Source organism: Barbatula barbatula (genome assembly GCF_947034865.1).
Source record: "Barbatula barbatula genome assembly, chromosome: 19".
Classification (NCBI taxonomy): Eukaryota; Metazoa; Chordata; class Actinopteri; order Cypriniformes; family Nemacheilidae; genus Barbatula; species Barbatula barbatula.
In genome coordinates, this window is record NC_136782.1 from 1,306,508 (window position 1) to 1,326,183 (window position 19,676).

Consider the following 19,676-nt stretch of genomic DNA (forward strand, 5'->3'; position numbering starts at 1 on the left):
TTTTATCCAAAGCAACTTACAGATGAGGAAACATTGGAAGCAATTATAACAACATAGGCAACAAACTGCATAAGTGCATTAAAACCTGTCCATTAAAACCTAGCACAGTATACAAAGCTAAGAATAGTGAGGTTGGTGTTTTAAAAAAGAACAAAATATTTATTGAATAAGAAGTAAGAAAGGGAAAAGAGTTAGGTTAAATCAATCAGCGACATGTTGACGGGAGAGATGCGTTTTCAGGCGTTTTTTAAAGATGGCAACTTAGTCTGCCTGATCTTGTAGCAGCAGGTAGATCATTCCACCAATGTGGAACAGATCCAGAGAAGGTACGCGAGAGTGACTTTTTGCACATTGCAATAATCCAGTTTGGACAAGAGCCTGGACTAGGACTTGCGTAGAGTGCTCTGACAGGATAGGACTAATTTTCTTAATGTTGTAGAGTATGAATCTACAGGGGGTGGTGCTGGCAACATGACTTGTTAGGTTAAGCTGATCATCGATTACCACCCCTAGGTTTCTGGCTGTGCTGGACGGTGTAATAGTTGATGAGCCTAGTTGAATGGCAAGGTTATGGTGAATCTTTGGGTTGGCTGGGATCACTAGCATTTCCGTTTTTGCACGGTTCAGCTGCAGGTGATGATCCTTCATCCAAAGCGAGATGTCACTCAGGCATGCCGCAATGCGAGCAGAGACCGTCGGATCATCCGGTTGAAATGAGAAGTAGAGTTGTGTGTCATCCGCATAGCAGTGATAGGAGAAGCCATGCTTCTGAATGACCGAGCCAAGGGATGTCATGTAAATGGAGAAGAGTAGTGGTACAAGCACTGAGCCCTGTGGCAACCCCGTGTTAAGCTGTTGGGACGCGGAGACCTCATCTCTCCAGGATACTCTGAATGACCTACCCGAGAGGTAGGATTCGAACCATTGCAACGCCATTCCAGAGACACCCATAGCACTGAGAGAAGCCAGGAGGATGTGATGATTCACAGTGTCAAAAGCAGCAGACAGATCCAGTAGGATGAGCACAGATGACATGGATGATGCTTTTGCCAGTCTCAGGGCTTCGATGACTGAGAGCAGGGCAGTCTCTGTGGAATGACCGCTCTTGAAACAAGACCTTCTTGTGTATAGGAGGTTGTTTCGCATGAAAAAGGTGGAGAGCTGGTTGAACACAACTCGCTCCAGAGCTTTGGCAATGAAGGGAAGTAGGGAAACCGGGCTGTACTGTTCTAGCAGTGAAGGGTTGAGGGTGGGTTTCTTCAGTAGCGGTGTGATGCAGGCCTCTTTGAACGCTGTGGGAAATGTCCCAGTGGTGATTCTCATCACCACCTCACTATATATACTGTGTTCAGACTCTCATTCGGCGCGAAGTCTTGTTTACCCAGTCTGATATTTCTGAGCGGTTCCCTGTGTTTATTACTTACTTGTGTTATCTTGGACTGTTTATACCGACTGTGATTCTCTGATGCCTGCCCCGACCTCTGCTTTGTTTACGACCTTGATTCTGCCTGTCTGCATTATCCTTGACGCTGTTGTGTGACCTCTGCCTGTTTGACTACTCTTGGAATAAAATACTGCACATGGATCCGAACGTCTATGACTCCTTGTTACATAAGACATCGCCATACCAGGATCCAGCAGCCCGGTACCCTCTCTTTACCGAGATGTCTGTTCCCACTTCTAGGTCAGCATGTCAACCATCCAGCTCTATCATGGACCCAGTAGATCAGCTATTGCACCTTCGTCAAGGAGGCCTATCTACAGAGGAGTATGTTCAACAATTCTGTGAGATATCCTATCAAGTACCGTTCTATGATGAAGTTTTGTTTAAGGACTTGTTCCGTTTCGGACTTAATGACCCAATTAAGTCAGGGTTACCTAGAAGGGAGTGTAATGGCAGTTCCCTTTCTGTCGGTCTCTCGACGTTGTTTCGACAGAATGGGGTTTGACTTGAGAACCTATCATCTCTGACTGACTTGAACAGGCCAATGAAAATTGGCGAATGAAATTTGCATGCCGGACTCCGCCCCCGGATATCCGGGTATAAAAGGGAGCCGGCGTGCCGCATTCATTCACCTTTTGTTCTTCGGAGCCTTCGCATCCTGATGCTGACGACTTCGCAGATACTCTCTACGTGTTGCTGGTCTTACGACGTGGTGCGGCGGACTGTCCCTTCTCCTGTGAGTTCCCCTGGGCGTCTCGGCAACTTCCAAAGCGTCTCTCTAAAAGAGCAGCGGGCCCTTTTCAGGGCCTGGTGTAATTTCTTCAGCGCGGCATGTCCCGCTGTGCTCGTGGGTACGGCGCACTCATTGAGGAAGGGGACGGACACGATGTCTGCCTCAAGTGTCTGGGACACCGTTAGACTAGCTCGGTCGCCCTGACTTCCCTCGATGGGCTATGGGCTATGTCGACATCCCTCAGGTGGAACGTGCAGTCGCGGTGCACCTGTGCCCGCAGACAGCTGCCACCTGGAGAGATCGACCAAGGCTCCCTTCCAAGGCTTGTAAGTTTTCGGCATCGCTGGTGTCGAAGGCTTACAAGGCTGCGGGTCAAGCTGCCTCGGCTCTTCACGCCATGGCCATCCTGCAGGTCCATCAGGCCAAGGAGTTGAAAGAGTTGCACGAGGGAAAGTCCGACCCGGGGCTTATGCAGGAACTCCGCACTGCCACTGACCTCGCTCTTCGGGCGACGAGGGTGACGGCGCGAGCCCTGGGTCGTACGATGTCCACACTAGTGGTCCAGGAGAGACACCTTTGGTTGAACCTTGCGCAGATGCGGGACGCTGAGAAGGTTCGCTTTCTCGACGCTCCCATCGCGCAGGGTGGGCTGTTTGGTGATACGGTCGAGGATTTCTCCCAGCAGTTTTCGACTGTAAAGAAGCAGACGGAGGCGATTAAACATATCCTGCCCCGCCACGACCCGGCCGCCTATCGTCCGTCGAGGTTCCGCGCAGCGTCTGCTCCCCAGCAGCCCCGCCCCTCTCCAACTCAGACTCCGGCTCCAGCGCCCCTGCACAGGCGGCCTCCTGGAGAAGGTCGTCGAAGAGGAGAGCACCATCCCGTCACCAACCTCTGCGGAAGCAGAAGCGTTCCTGACGGGGTGAACCCAAGGAGATCGAGTTCACCGGGCCCGACCCAAGCAACTACATCGCTAGAGGGTCGGACTGGGACGGTGCCTGCCCCGTCCCAGCAACACCAGCCGGGCCCTTTTCAGGGCCTGGTGCCCACATTCTCACAAAAAGAGCTTTCTCTCTCCCCGGGTCTTTCTCACAGCCGCTCTCACCCTCCGCAGGACGGTGCTCGGCAACCCCACGTTGTGTTCTGGCGAGACACACGGTTGGGTGTAACTCTCAGTGGCCACCAGCACCCTCAGTCAGACGGTGCGTTGTGCCGCGATATCGCCCGGCAGGCACCTCGGCAGAGCCGCTCTCCTCCCCGGGGTCCCCCCCACGGCGAGGGAGCCGTACTGCCAGCCATCGAACCACCCCCCACGGGGGCAATGAATCAGATCAAACCTTTGGTCCCCCTGTCTCGGTCCCTGGGAGCCTGGTTGGCTCTTCCCAGACCAGCACGGTGGCTAGAGCGAACGATCCGTCTCGGCTATGCGATTCAGTTCGCCAAGCGCCCACCCAAGTTTCGGGGCATCCTCTTCACCTCAGTGGGAGGGGTAGATGCCCCCGTGCTTCGGGCCGAGGTCGCTACCCTTCTGGCGAAGGGGGCGATCGAGCTCGTCCTTCTGGCCGAGATGTACTCCGGGTTTTACATCCCGTATTTCATTGTCCCCAAGAAAAGTGGCGGGTTGCGCCCCATCTTGGACCTGCGTACCCTTAACAAGCACCTACACAAGCTGCCGTTCAACGCAGCAGCGCATTCTGACGTCCGTCAGACCTCAGGATTGGTTCATGGCGATCGACCTGAAGGACGCGTACTTCCATGTGTCCATCCTCCCTCGTCACCGGCCGTTCCTACGGTTCGCTTTCGAGGGACAGGCATATCAGTATCGCGTCCTCCCATTTGGTCTGTCCCTGTCTCCTCGAGTCTTTACGAAGGTCGTGGAGGCCGCCCTCACTCCCCTCAGGGAGCAGGGGGTGCGCATACTCAACTATCTTGACGACTGGCTCATCTTGGCGCACTTGCGAGATCTGTTGTGTACACACAGGGACCTGGTGCTCCGGCACCTAGACCATTTGGGGTTGCAGGTCAACCGAGAGAAGAGCAAGCTCTCCCCTGTGCAGAGCATCCTCTTCCTCGGTATGGAACTCGACTCTGTCTCCATGACTGCACGTCTTTCTTCCGAGCGTGCCCAGTCGGTGCTGACCTGCCTGAGTTTCTGCGGACAGGGGTCCCTCTTGGGCAGGTTTCGAGGTGCGTCGTGGTGACGACAGACGCCTCCCTGCAGGGTGGGGGTGCTGTGTGCAACGGGCACGCAGTGTCGGGTCTCTGGACGGGCCCCCGCCTGCGCTGGCATATCAATCGCCTAGAGTTGTTGGCGGTGCTGCTTGCACTGAGGAGGTTCCTTCCCCTCGTGCAGGACAAGCACGTGCTGGTCCGGTCGGACAGCACGACTGCCGTGGCATATATCAACCGACAGGGTGGTATTCTTTCACGGCAGCTATCGCAACTCGCCGGACGCCTCCTCCTGTGGAGCCAGCAGGTGACGAAGTCTCTGTTAGCCACTCACATCCCGGGTGACCTGAACCAGACAGCCAATGCGCTCTCTCGTCAGTCGACGCCCCCCGGAGAGTGGTGGCTCCACCCCCGCGCAGTCCAGCTCATTTGGGTGCAGTTCGGGCAGGCAAAGGTGGACCTGTTCGCCTCCCTGGACACCACCCATTGCCCGCTTTGGTACTCCCTGACCGAGGCCCCCCTCGGCACGGATGCCTTGGCGCACAGCTGGCCACGGGACAAGCGGAAGTACGCCTTCCCCCCGGTGAGCCTCATTGCACACGTCTTGCGCAAGGTCAGGGAAGAGGAGCATCAAGTGCTACTAGTTGCGCCTTACTGGCCCAACCGGACTTGGTTCTCGGAGCTAATGCTCCTGACGACAACTCCCCCCTGGCCGATTCCCCTGACAAAGGACCTTCTTTCTCAGGGGAAGGGCGCGTTGTGGCATCCGAGACCAGACCTCTGGAACCTTCATGACTGGCTCCTGGACGGGACGAGGAGATCCTGAGTGGTCTACCCCCAGCGGTGGTGGAAACCATTGTTCAGGCTAGGGCCCCGGCCACGAGGCGGTTATACGCATTTAAGTGGCGCCTCTTCATGCCTGGTGTTCTTCTCGTGGAGAAGACCCACAGATATGCTCGATCGGGAGCGTGCTGTCCTTCCTGCAGTCGAGACTCGAGAACAATCTCTCCCCTTCCACACTGAAAGTGTATGTAGCCGCAATTGCCGCTCATCACGAACCAGTTAGTGGGAAGTCTCTGGGACAGCACGACCTGGTCATTAGGTTCCTGAGGGGCGCGAGAAGGCTGAATCCGGCCCGTCCGCGCTCCGTTCCCTCTTGGGACCTCAATGTGGTCCTGGCAGGCCTCCAGAGGCCCCCCTTCGAGCCCCTCAGAGATGCCGCTCTTTCTCATCTCTCGATGAAGACGGCTCTCCTAGTGGCGCTCGCTTCCATCAAGAGGGTAGGGGACCTACAAGCATTTTCCGTGGCCACGGATTGCCTAGAGTTCGGGCCTGAACAATCTCACGTTATCCTGAGACCCCGGCCTGGCTACGTGCCCAAAGTTCCCACCACTCCCTTTCGGGACCAGTTGGTGAACCTGCAGGCGCTCCCTTCTGGGGAGGAAGACCCAACCCCTTCCGTGTTTTGTCCAGTGCGCGCGCTGCACCTCTACTTGGGCCGCACGCAGAGCTTCAGGAGCTCTGAGCAGCTTTTTGTCTGTTTTGGAGGTCAGCACAAGGGGAGGGCTGTCTCCAAACAGAGGTTGGCGCACTGGATCGTGGACGCCATCACTATGGCTTACCGATCACAGGATCTCCCGTGCCCGCTTGCAGTGAGGGCACACTCCACCAGGGGTGTGGCCTCCTCGTGGGCACTTGCTCAGGGCGCCCCTCTGGCAGACGTATGTAGAGCTGCGGGTTGGGCTACGCCCAGCACCTTCGCGAGGTTCTACAGCCTCCGCGTGGAACCGGTATCAGCCAGAGTCTTACAAGACACCGCCAGGTAAGTCCTGCAGCCGGTGGGCGTACACCTGCGATAGCGCCCCTCCATAGATGAGACGCGGCGCTATCTAGCCTCCCCTCTTCCCCCCACGTGGGTGAAGAGTAGGCATTCCATCCATCACTAAGCACTCCTCGGCGGCGGGCCCGGCGGAGCAGCCCTGCCTCCCTTGGCCTGTTTCTGAGCTCTAGCAGTGACTCAAACTGGGCCTAGTGCTCCACACGTAGTAACCCCCCCACAGGGCGGTTCCGTTTGTTGTCTTCTCATGAATGGCTCTCAATCGATGGCCCATGTTCTCTCCCAGGTGTACTTCGCCTGCTCGCGACACCCTCTCGTGTCTGCATGTTTCCCACGTGCTCTCCCCTATCCGGTGAGACCGTGTGTGGATCTCCACTAAGCTCCTCCCTGCGGTAGGAAGTGGTCTCCGTAGCGCGTTCCCTCAGGGGGGAATGACGCTTCCCAGTGGCCCTTACGGTGCCGGGCGGCTTCTCGCTGTTAAGAGAACTAGGCCGCCGTCCGTGACGGCCGGTGTAAGGGGCTCCCATCTTTTTAGGAAAGCTCTGGACTCCTTCCCTTCCACTGGAAGGTTGCAATTCATGCTAGCGCTCACGTCTGACATGCCCAGACCAGTCAGCGTCGCTTCGCGAGGAATTGTGACGCGGCACAGCGCTGTGGCGTTTTCCGAGGAACCCCATTCTGTCGACACAACGTCGAGAGACCGACAGAAAGGGAACGTCTCGGTTACGTATGTAACCTCCGTTCCCTGATGGAGGGAACGAGACGTTGTGTCCTTCATGCCACAATGCTGGCCGCCCGCTGCAGCAGTCGGGGCACGATCCTCAGGCTCCTCAGCACAAAAGGTGAATGAATGCGGCACGCCGGCTCCCTTTTATACCCGGATATCCGGGGGCGGAGTCCGGCATGCAAATTTCATTCGCCAATTTTCATTGGTCTGTTTAAGTCAGTCAGAGATGATAGGTTCTCAAGTCAAACCCCATTCTGTCGACACAACGTCTCGTTCCCTCCATCAGGGAACGGAGGTTACATACGTAACCGAGACGTTTAAGGGATATCATGGAATATTCACTGATGTTATGTGACTCTCCGTCTGTGCGAGAGGCAGAGGACAGTGTTGAAACTCCCAACATTTTTGTAGCGGGGGCCAACAGTGTCAAGCGCAGTTGGCAGCAGAGTTTGGACCACAAGCGCCACTGCACGAGATGGCCGCCAGCCCTGCGCCACTGCACGAGATGGCTGCCAGCCCAGAGACACTGCACGAGATGGTCGCCAACCCAGAGCCCCTGCATGAAAGGGCAGCAACAGGTGTTCTGCCAGAGTCAAGTCAAGTCCGAGTCGATCTGCCAGAGTCAAGTCAAGTCCGAGTCGGTCTGCCAGTGTCAAGTCAAGGCCGAGTCGATCTGCCAGAGTCAAGTCAAGACCGAGTCGATCTGCCAGAGTCAAGTCATGTCCGAGTTGATCTGCCAGAGTCAAGTCAAGTCCGAGTCGATCTGCCAGAGTTAGGTCAAGTCCGAGTCAATCTGCCAGAGTCAAGTCAAGTCCAAGTCGATCTGTCCGAGTCGATCTGCCAGAGTCAAGTCAAGTCCGAGTCGATCTGCCAGAGTCAAGTCCGAGTCAATCTGCCAGAGTCAAGTCAAGTCCGAGTCGATCTGCCAGAGTCAAGTCAAGTCCGAGTCGATCTGCCAGCGTCAAGTCAAGTCCGAGTCGATCTGCCAGAGTCAAGTCAAGTCCGAGTCGATCTGCCAGAGTCAAGTCTAGTCAGAGTCGATCTGCCAGAGTCAAGTCAGAGTCGATCTGCCAGAGTCAAGTCCGAGTCGATCTGCCAGAGTCAAGTCAAGTCCGAGTCGATCTGCCAGAGTCAAGTCAAGTCCGAGTCGATCTGCCAGAGTCAAGTCAAGTCCGAGTCGCTCTGCCAGAGCCAAGTCAAGTCCGAGTCGATCTGCCAGAGTCAAGTCAAGTCTGAGATGTTCTGCCAGAGTCGCTTCACGTCAGTCCTGCCGAGCCAGAGCCAGAGCTTCACGTCAGTCCTGCCGAGCCAGAGCCAGAGCTTCACGTCAGTCCTGCCGAGCCAGAGCTTCACGTCAGTCCTGCCGAGCCAGAGCTTCACATCAGTCCTGCCCAGCCAGAGACTGTTCGCGTCACGTCTGCCCAGCCAGAGACTGTTCGCGTCACTTCTGCCCAGCCAGATACTGTGCGCGCCACGTCTGCTCAGCCATAGACTATGCACGCCACGTCTGCCATGCCTGAGCCCTTAGAAAAGATGGTCGACTCCAAGCCTGTGTCTTCGGACAAGACGTGTCAACTCAAGCCTGTTTCTGAGCCCCACTGGCCGCCTGCTCAGCCCGCGCCCCCCTTGTCGCCTGCTCAGCCCGCGCCTCCCTGGTCGCCTGCTCCACCACAGTTTCCAGGTGCTCTTCCACTCCACGGGCCTGGTCCTCCATCCCGGCCCCAGTTCCGCCTCCGCTCCACCTCCCTCCTGGACAATTGTAGGAGCGTCTGGATTAAATTCAATGACACAAATAAAATTCTAAATAAAAAAGCGTCTGGCAAATGCATAAATAACCCTTTCATCATTGAACATAATGTGTCTAGTTTAAGTCAAGTTAAGTCAGCTTTATTTATAAAGCGCTTTTTACAATTTTCATTGTTACAAAGCAGCTGTACAAGAAAACATTGACTATAAGTAAAACATAAAAGGTTATGGAAGTCAAAACACAGGTCAAATATCAGACACGAATAAAGAATAAATTCCTATGTGCAGTGTTAATTAAATAAGACTATAAAATTCTAGCAGCCCCCCCGGCCAGGCAAACAGTGCAAAACAGTATGCAAACGGTGGCTAGGAACCCAAAACTCCATTGGAGGAGAAAAAAACCTCAGAGGGAAACCAGGCCTAACCAGGGGATTCCAGTTCCCCTCTGGCAAAAACTGCAGCCTCTGCACACGCTCGACAGTGCTTGCACAACAAGGCAAAATAAAAAAAGTTAGATTTCAAATTATCATTAATAATCTACTAGCGACTGATGTTTTGTAGAGTCGCCACGTCCTTCGTCCAGCATTTGTCAGGTCTGGGAATAGATTGCGCCCTGCCCGCTCCAGTAACCTTGGACTGCATCCTGCCCGCTCTAGTAACCTTGGAACAATGAGACAAGACTGGCTGAGAATAGAGTACTGTTCTGCACTCTTTGATGCAACAAATGCATCAGTTGTTATTGGAAGTGTCCCTGGTTCCGGTTGATCTAACTAGTGCAGCTTAGATCTTTGAAATATATATATTATGATAGTATAGTGTATGCAAGATTAAAAAGATGCGTCTTTAGTCTAGATTTACTGAACAGAGTGTGTCTGCCTCCCGGACAGTGCAGGGAAGACTGTTCCAAAGTTTAGGCGCTAGATACGAAAAGGATCTGCTGCCTGCACTTGATTTAGAAATTCTAGGTATTACCAACTGACCTGACACCTGAGAGCGTAGTGCACGTGATGGACTGTAATACGTGAGAAGTTCTCTCAAGTAGTGAGGAGCTAAACCATGCAAGGCTTTATAGGTAATAAGCAAGATTTTAAAGTTTATGCGATGCTTTATAGGTAACCAGTGCAAGGTTGACAGAACCGGGATAATATGCTCATACTTTGTCAAGTCAAGTCAAGTCAGCTTTATTTATATAGCGCTTTTTACAATTTTCATTGTTACAAAGCAGCTGGACAAGAAAAAATGACTATAAGTAAAACATAAAAGGTTATGGAATTCAAAACACAGGTCAAATATCAGACACACAATAAATTCCTATATGCAGTGTTAATTAAATAAGACTACCAAATTCTAGCAGCCCCCCCGGCCAGGCAAAACAGTGCAAAACAGTATGCAAACGTGGCGAGGAACCCAAAACTCCATTGGAGGAGAAAAAAAACCTCGGAGGGAAACCAGGCCTAACCAGGGGATTCCAGTTCCCCTCTGGCAAAAACTGCAGCCTCTGCACAAGCTCAACAGTACTTGCACAACAAGGCAAAAATAAGAAAAATTAGATTTAAAATTATCATTAATAATCTAATAGTGGCTGAAGTTTTGTAGGGACGTCACTTCCTTCGTCCAGCATTTGTCAGGTCTAGGAATGGATTGCGCCCTGCCCGCTCCGCTCTTGTAATCTTGGAACAATGAGACAAGACTGGCTGAGAGTAGAGTACTGTTCTGCACTCTTTGATGCAACAAATGCATCAGTTGTTATTGGAAGTGTCCCTGGTTCCGGTTGATCTAACTAGTGCAGCCTAGATCTTTGAAATACATATATTATGATAATGTAGTGTATGCAAGATTAAAAAGATGCGTCTTTAGTCTAGATTTAAACTGACAGAGTGTGTCCGCCTCCCGGACATTGCAGGGAAGACTGTTCCAAAGTTTAGGCGCTAGATAAGAAAAGGATCTGCCGCCTGCACTTGATTTTGAAATTCTAGGTATTACCAACTGACCTGACGCCTGAGAGCGTAGTGCACGTGATGGACTATAATACGTAAGAAGTTCTCTCAAGTAGTGAGGAGCTAAACCATGCAAGGCTTTATAGGTAATAAGCAAGATTTTAAAATTTATGCGATGCTTTATAGGTAACCAGTGCAAGGTTGACAGAACCGGGCTAATATGCTCATACTTTTTTGTACGTGTAAGAACTCGAGTTGCCACATTTTGGACCAGTTGGAGTTTTTGTAATAGGCCTGCAGGGCAACCACCTAATAGTGCATTACAGTAATCTAGTCTTGATGTCATAAAGGCATGTATAAGCGTCTCTGCATCTGATGGTGACAGCATATGACGTAGTTTAGATATATTTTTAAGATGGAAAAACGCAATTTTACAGGTGTTGGCGACCTGGTTCTCAAATTTCAGAGTACTATCGAATATAAAGCCAAGATTCTTAGCTGAAGATGAGGGTTTTATGGAAGATCCATCAATAGTTAAGCAGTATTCTTGGTTGTTACGTAGGGCGGTTTTCGGGCCGATAAGTAACACTTCAGTTTTGTCCGAGTTCAGTAATAAAAAATTGTTACTCATCCACTTTTTTATATCGACTATGCATTCCACTATTCAATGGAATTGCTGTGTTTCATGAGGCTTCGAGGGAATATAAAGTTGCGTATCATCAGCATAACAGTGAAAGCTTACTCCGTGTCGCTTTATTATATCTCCTAGAGGTAGCATGTATAATGCGAAGAGCATAGGCCCTAAGACTGAGCCCTGTGGTACACCGTACTGGACTTGCGATTTGCTTGATACCTCATTGTTTATTGACACACATGTTGATATGTAAGTAATTAGATATAACGATGAACAGATTCAAGAGAATCTAAAACACTGAAGAAGGTCATGTGTGGCCGAAACATTTGTTGATGCACTTTGTTAATCAAGAAGATTGCTAATATAATATTTGGATGCATGGTAAACACATTTCAAAAAGTGAGTGTCGTGGAATTTTCTTATTCCTTAATCTAGGTGAGTCAACTTTTGACAAACGCAATACACAGAGAGCATGAGTTACCTTGCAAGATATTTGATATTTTATTGACGTTCAGTCTGCATCACAAGCATCGTGCAGAGAGAAGGTGCCCTCCTTCTCTGCTTACAGTGATTTTATAGTATCCCCACGTGATACCCCTTTCCCTCCCCTCCCTTGAGCAAGAACGTATCTGTGGGATACAAAAAATATGTCGCCATCTCTTATCTTAAACAGAACCTCTTGGTCTTTGCTCAAGGGCAAAGGAGCTGAGTGGTCTGCCACATAGCAAAACATTTCTAAGGAATTTAACAACAACAGGATAGACAGTCTAGATTAGAATGAAGAAACCCACTTCATGAAAATTTCCACCACATGAGCTTCTCGCTTTTGAATGAATTATTGAAAAGTGGCCACAAAAGGATAATTACCTATATCATAAGTATGCATTGAATCTTATTTTCAGAGTTTAGTAATATAGCAACCCATACACTTTTAGTCAAGGTCTCAGCACAGTTTTCTGGTGTGTCCTAGGGAAGTGAACACTGCATAGGATCCTGTGAATTAGGCAGGAGTTGACAGTTGAAGGGCCAGTTCAAACCGAGGATGTTTAGGGCTTGACTGCATTGCTGCTCCGCTGTCGAGCAGATGGATTGGCATGGCTTCACAACTCCACTTTGTGGGCTACATTTCGGCAAAAACATACCGCATACTAGCTGGCGGAGAACATCAAAACATGCAAACTCCATCAGCATCTACAACCAAATCAGAACAAATGTCCTACATGAAAAACATAATATTTTAACACTGTAAATATAATCAAAGTCATTGGGAACACACTTTCTCACCCTGTACTTTTGCAGAAGGGATGCAGCCTCTTTCTGATCAGAAATAGAAAGCCAGATGTTTGGGAATGAGGTGAGATTATAGCTTAAATCTCCGCATATTTCTACCTGGATGGGCTCACAAGATGAAGCTAAGAGACAAAGTTTTCAAATTATGGCATTATAATTTGTGTACTCATTGATTTTTCTTTCAGATAAATGTTTAAACATTCAGTTTTTTTGCCTATAATATTATGTTTTCTGAGGCAATTGATAACTAATATCTTGAGGTGAGGTGAATGCTTTGGAATATGGACTAGCAACCAACTTTAAAAATAGTTTTAACCATGAAGTAACCACAGACCAAAACCTAAAAGCAAGTAATCTCTTTTGTAACATTGCTTAACCCGTTTCTTACCCATGGTTGAATTTACATAATGTTTTGTTTATTATGCCTGTCATGGCTTTCCATTTACAGTACAGACATTTATTCACACAGATACTATTGCTAACATAAATTTGACAAAATTTTACACAAATACTTAATATAGCTATGAATATCAAAATCCTAAAATTAAACAGCTACTATTATTAACTCACATCTTACATACAATTTGATACGCATACATAATGGAGCTATGACTATAACAGTACGATTAAAACCTGCAAAAAAATAGTTAATACAGGCAGTGTTTATAAGGTATCTTATTGTAACTTTTGCTAATCTTTTAACTTTTAACTTGCAATAAAACCATGTGTTTTGTACTCTATAATAATATTGCATTCACAAAAGTATTGCTTGTTGTTGCTTTTACACGTGTATTACCTTTAAAAGCATGTGTTGAGTTTAAATATGGGTATTTACAGTGGGTATTATAACATAATATAATACTTACATTGAATAATATTGCTGATGTGTGTGCATTTACCTTTGTCAAGGATTTCTTTATGCCTGTTTTATCAGAATCATGAAGAGCTTTATTGCCAAGTATGTTTGCATATATACGGTATATAAATATATATATACAGGACCTGTATTTATGAAGATTTTGGTTCCAAAATGAAATTTGTTTTATTGTGCATTGAATTAATATTAATCAAACTGCAGTTGGTTTGTTTTGATTTAGGCCATAATAACAACAAAAGATACAGCTAACTAACACAATAACAACATGATAACATAATAAAAAAATATTTACATTTTTTTAAACCAAACTCACCTAAAGGATTATAAGGAACACCTGTTCAATTTCTCATTAATGCAATTATCTAATCAACCAATCACATGGCAGTTGCTTCAATGCATTTAGGGGTGTGGTCCTGGTAAAGACGATCTCCTGAACTCCAAACTGAATGTCAGAATGGGAAAGAAAGGTGATTTAAGCTATTTTGAGTGTGGCATGGTTGTTGGTGGCAGACAGGCCGGTTTGAGTATTTCACAATCTGCTCAATTACTGGGATTTTCACACACAACCATTTCTAGGGTTTACAAAGAATGGTGTGAAAAGGGAAAACATCCAGTATGCGGCTGTCCTGTGTGCGAAAATGCCTTGTAGTGTAATGGTGTGGGGGATGTTTTCTTGGCACACTTTAGGCCCCTTAGTGCCAATTGGGCATCGTTTAAATGCCACGACCTACCTGAGCATTGTTTCTGACCATGTCCATACCTATATGACCACCATGTACCCATCCTCTGATGGCTACTTCCAGCAGGATAATGCACCATGTCACAAAGCTCGAATCATTTCAAATTGGTTTCTTGAACATGACAAGGAGTTCACTATACTAAAATGGCCCCCACAGTCACCAGATCTCAACCCAAAAGAGCATCTTTGGGATGTGGTGGACGGGAGATTGGTGCACTGGATGTGCATCCCACAAATCTCCAACTGCAAGATGCCATCCTATCAATATGGGCCAACATTTCTATAGAATGCTTTCAGCACCTTGTTGAATCAATCCCACGTAGAATTAAGGCAGTTCTGAAGGCGAAAGGGGGTCAAACACAGTATTAGTATGGTGTTCCTAATAATCCTTTAGGTGTGTGTGTATATATATATATATATATATGCAAATAAAAAACATAATTGGCAACAGTTCTAGGAGATGATGGCTTGAATGTGAGGGGTCCAGAGTGACTTCCTGAGCCCTTTTTCTCACTCTAGATGTATACAGTTCTTATAGGGTGGGCAGGGATGCACCAATGAGTATTTCTGGTAGATTGAACTTCTTCCACTGATGTAAGAAGTACAACCTTGGCTGTTTTTTAGTGTGGCAGGAAGGGCGTTTCTGTGTTTCATCATTGTAATTGATGGCCATTCTAGCCTATCATCTGTGCGCCTGGGCTTTAAAACAGCAACGCATTTACCGCTTGTCAGGCGTCATGTTTGGAATCGCTGCGTCGTTAATGCGCTTCCGTAACTGCTTCCTGGAAACCGGATGCGAGCACCCGAGCTGGTAAGAAGGCGCTGCTAGTTGTTTTTAGCTCATGAAGTGCATTTAGTTATGTGAAGTGCATTCTTTTAATGTACCTTTTAGAGACACCGCTTTGCTATGGAGAGCGTGCTTTTGTCTACCGCTGCACAAGCTCCTTACGATTGTTATTGTTTGCATGTACTGGATGCGTGTACTAGATGTGGATACTGAAGAAGGTAGGGAGAGGTTGCAAATATCTTGCTAATCGTGCTCCGTTGTATGAAAGGCGTGTTTTGAAGTGCCAGTTTGTATTTAAGAATGTGTCCTAATCCATACCCTTTCTAAGTCGTGAGAACCTAATCCATACCCTTTCTCAGTCGTGAGAACCTAATCCATACCCTTTCTCAGTTGTGAGAGTTCCCCTCCAGAGAAAGCTACGTTTCATTTTCCTCGACGATCGGTGTGTATTAGTTTTATGTGTATGTATTAAGTTAAGAGAAGTTATCTGGCAGAGTAACAATCTCATGTTGTTTATAGGGCCCTGTTTATAGGTCCGTAAAGGGCTATAACTGTATTCCAGTCGGGGTGCTCCGTGTTCATTTACGGCCGCAGTGCTGTTTCTGTTCCGGTCCTGTTTCAATGGTTAACCGTCAACTGATTCAATTGCAATTTCAGTTGATTTCTAGCATTTTGTTTTGTATAGTTTTCGTTGGACTGCTATTAGCTACAAAGATTGGTGCTAAAATCTAAACCGCAATCTTTGCTCTTCTTCCATTCCACTTTATTTTGAGTTTTTCTTGCTTTTTCATTTGTATTTAATTTTGTTTCTAAAGTTAAATGATCTGTTTTCTAATTATCTTTTCGAAATAAGTTTATTTCTTTAACCCTATTTTGTTTCAAATTGCTTGACTGGTTTGTTTGATTAATAATTTTGTCTGGAGTTTGCTTTGTTTCTTTTATTGATTTCTTCATATATTTTGTCGCCATTGACATTCGGGTTTAGTTTGAACCAACTGTTTACTTCAATTTATTAGTTATATATTGGTTATTTAGATTTTAGTTTGAGCCTGAATGATCCTCCCATCTATCAAAGGGATTTTCTGTATTTGATGTATCTCTTTTGTGTGTGTGTTAGCAGGGCCTGAGCACCAGGGGCAAAATGATTCTTATTGGGGTGATGGTATCTTTCTCTGCGTGTGCGTGCGTGTGTGCACAGTGAAGTGGTCCTGCATCTGCGGGTGGCGCACCACGACTGTCTGCCTCTGTGCCTCTCGTCCCTGCCTGGACCTGGTTCCAACACTTGTAGGGGTTCATTGAATCTGAGCAAAGTCCCTAATATCCTTCTTATACTGTTCTCTTTTAAATATTGTCAATAAAATTATATTTTTGTACGATGACCCATGTCCCTGACACTGAGTGATACGAACCTGTGTATGCCTTTTGTTGGGGTTTATTCTAATTCTTTGGGTGAAATTCCCAGAGTGGCGTAGTCTGAGTGTGAATGGTACAATCCTATCAATTGTAATACTTTAAGAAATCCCCTTACTGCCCTTGTGTCACCCGCCACATTAGCAATGGAGCCAATTTTATTGTCCCACTTCAGGTCTTGTTAGATGGTGGTGCCCTGGAACCTGAATGAGTCCACTGCTGTCAAAGTGCTGTCGGTGATGGTGAGAGGGTGGGGGTACAGAGGGGTTTCTCCTGAAGTCCATGATTATTTCCAGTTTTGCTCCAGATTATTGTGACTGCACCAGTCTTATAGCTGTGAAATCTCCTATCTTTCTATAACTCATTGCCATCTGCTGTCAAACTTCATAAGTACAGTCATTGGTGTAGAGGGAGAAGACCAGTGGTGAGAGAAGATACCACTGGGGGGCATGAGTGCTGATTGTGCGGAATTCGGGATGTGAGTTTCTCCTTTCTCAATAACTGCTGTCTATCTCTCAGAAAGCTGTTGATCCACTGACAAATCGAACCAGGAGCAGATAGTTTGTGTAGGTTAATCTGGAGCAGTGATGGAATGATGGTGTTGAAAGCAGAGCTGAACTCTGTGACTTTGATTAAAGGTTACTGAATAAATGTTTATGAAAAATAGGGAGAGCTTATTAGTTGTGATTTAGGAAATGTAATTTGTTGAAACTAATCAAAATTTTAATGAATCTACATTTTGTCTTATTTTGTCTTTGCTCTTGGTTGGTGATGGAATTGCCTGAGCTGGAGCTTAGATGGTTCAGTCAGTCGGCTCTCGCAGGAGAATGGCACAGGATTTTCAGATGTAGCTGGCGTGATCCCTAGTTAGGGATGGGCATATGACGTTCATCTGGGTCTGGTGTAAAAAAATTGATTTAAATTGGGAGAGTGTGTCTGACCCTCGAATAGTATCGGGAAGGCTATTTCAGAGTTTAGGTGCTACGTATAAGAAAGCTATACCCCCTTTGGTGGATTTAGTTAATCAAAAGCCTGGAGTTTTGAAATGCTACTCTACGCGCGCTAGCAGGGATTCTTCACACGTGCAAGTAATTTTGACTTTTGGCACTAAGGGGCGGGACACTGCGATTTATTGACAACAAATGCAAATGGCCCTGCTCTTTTCTGGAACTCCCATTGTGATTGGCTGTTGCTGCCACCCTCAAGTCAATGACAGAACAGGAGAGATGGCAGAGAATTGGGAAAAATGGAATCGAATGAATTCCCATAAAGTAATAGTTTATATGTTGGTCCAAATGCAGGAAAATGAATGAGTGCAGTAAGGAGATTTATTAGAAACACTGGGTAATTAAATAAATAAATATTTCAACTTATTAGGAATATGGCTGCACGATATGAGTAAAAGCTGCAATGTGCGATAACATTGTTTAATATTGCGATGACCGCCTCGCTCTACATCATCCCTTACGTAAAGCACATATCATTTACACTTACCAATGGCAAGATGCAGCCTATGGCCAAAGCACTGAACTCTGACCCAGTGGTGGAGTTCTGTGGCTTTCACCACGTTTGCCCCGTTGGTGGTGATGCAAAGCAGCGTCTCTTCCCACAAATGCCAGCTGGCCAAAGCATCACTTAGTCCACAGGCAATGTTTTCTGCGGTGTGCTGTCCGGGGAAGTAGGCTGTCTGTCAACATTGCATTTTCAGTTCAAAGTCTTGATCCAAAAAGTGCACAGTAAGGCTCTGTCGTTCGACTGGACCAAAGATCTGTGGTACACGCGTAGTGTTCAACTTGACTCAGTTCCAATTCCACAGTCTCCCTGCATGTATCATACATTTTTGAAATGGCGACTTGCGAAAAATAAGTCTGATGGAATCTGGTATCTTCGGTCCAAATTGGTTATCAGGCTCACAAAACCATCTTTAATCACTGTGTTTATAGGCATCATGTCTTTCGCCAAATAACGAGTTATAGCCACTGTGATTTCTCTGTGGCGTTTGGATGTTGTGTCATAAGGAGTCACACTCGCCAAACTCTGAGAAATTGACTGCTGTTGTAGTGATGGTAAAGTTTTAGATTTGCTACTCGATGTTTTTGGTTTTGTTGTTTGGCTAGTTTTGAATTGTTCCTGTAGGTCTTTATGATTGTATTGCAGGTGGTGATGGAGGCTGGTCGTGTTTTCTCTTGAAGTTGCCACCACTGTTCGGCATGTTTTACACAGTACCTGTGTTTGTAACGTATCATCTCTCCTAAATCCAAAATAATTCCATATAGCTGAAGTGCTGTTCTTTTTCACCACAAGGTCTTCGTCAGCCACCACATTTACCTCACTCTTCTCTCCTTCCTCCGCCATCGTATAAAGGCACACGCTCGCAACTAAATTGACAGACACCTCACAAATCAAACTGAGTGTAGCTGAAACTTCCTTGGGCTTCACCTGAAGGGCCAAATAGCATAAACGCACCAACCATGTCTTCAGGGCTAAACGTGATAGGTCAAACGTTTATTATAAACTGTTTTCCTTTATTCATTGTGTCAGGCTGTCTGTTGCGATGAGTTCATAACGCGATGACGATGACAATTTGATGTATCGTTCAGCCCTAATATTGAAGCACTTTTGCTCTGCATTCAAGATTCATTCAGACTAGTATAATTTGTCACAATACAATGTACATATGATATTATACTATAAAGTTTTCGATATCCTGCGTTCACATACCCGGACGTGATGGTCCAGGCATTGGCGTGTCCCGATTTATGAGGTTTCCCAGAGTATGTATTCCGGCTGTAGAGGGATTCCTTCGTCTGCTCAGCAGACTCTGAGACCGACAGATGACTGTGAAGCGAGTTGATTTGTATTTTTTTGTTTTAATCATCTTGATGAATGCAATTTCAAACATTGCTTATCTAAATCAGATGACGCTATTCTCTAATCTTAGTTAGCACATATTTCCATCAAGTTAGATGTTTCGACTAACCACTATCCCTGCCTTTCATGCATTCAATTTCACATTCTAGTTCAAATACCAGCGTTTATAATCTAAACGTAACTGTATATGTAGTACTTAGATTATGAACACAGAATTTATGAAACACTGCCCCCCCTCACTCTGTACGCCCTTGTGGTATTTGAGCCAATGTAACATTGAAAAAATTAAATTATATAATACATTGCAGTGTCCCGCCCCTTAGAACACGCGTAGAGTAGCACTTGGGCGTGTAGTAATACTGTGCATGAATTATCTGCTTAGATTGGGGGGTTTGTTATTTTCCTACGCAAGTGTCATGATTCTGCCGCATCATGTTACTCTTGGTTAAGTGGCAGGATCATGACAGAGTCCCAT

The 19,676-nt window shown here is 47.1% G+C and overlaps 1 protein-coding gene across 7 annotated transcripts in view; it reads right to left on the reverse strand.

Moving 5' to 3' along the window:
- Positions 1–11,706: 11,706 nt before the first annotated feature.
- Positions 11,707–19,676, reverse strand: part of mfrp (membrane frizzled-related protein) — a 41,123-nt gene continuing 33,153 nt past the window's right edge. For 6 of the 7 annotated variants that reach the window (XM_079480739.1, XM_079480744.1, XM_079480738.1 and 3 more), the window contains 2 exons: positions 12,512–12,639; positions 11,707–12,418 (listed from right to left, as the gene is read on the reverse strand). In XM_079480739.1, coding sequence (XP_079336865.1) covers positions 12,194–12,418; positions 12,512–12,639 — 353 coding nt within the window. In that variant the 3' untranslated portion in view covers positions 11,707–12,193. The remainder of the gene's footprint in view (positions 12,419–12,511; positions 12,640–19,676) is intronic. The other variant, XM_079480740.1, reaches the window with a different exon arrangement.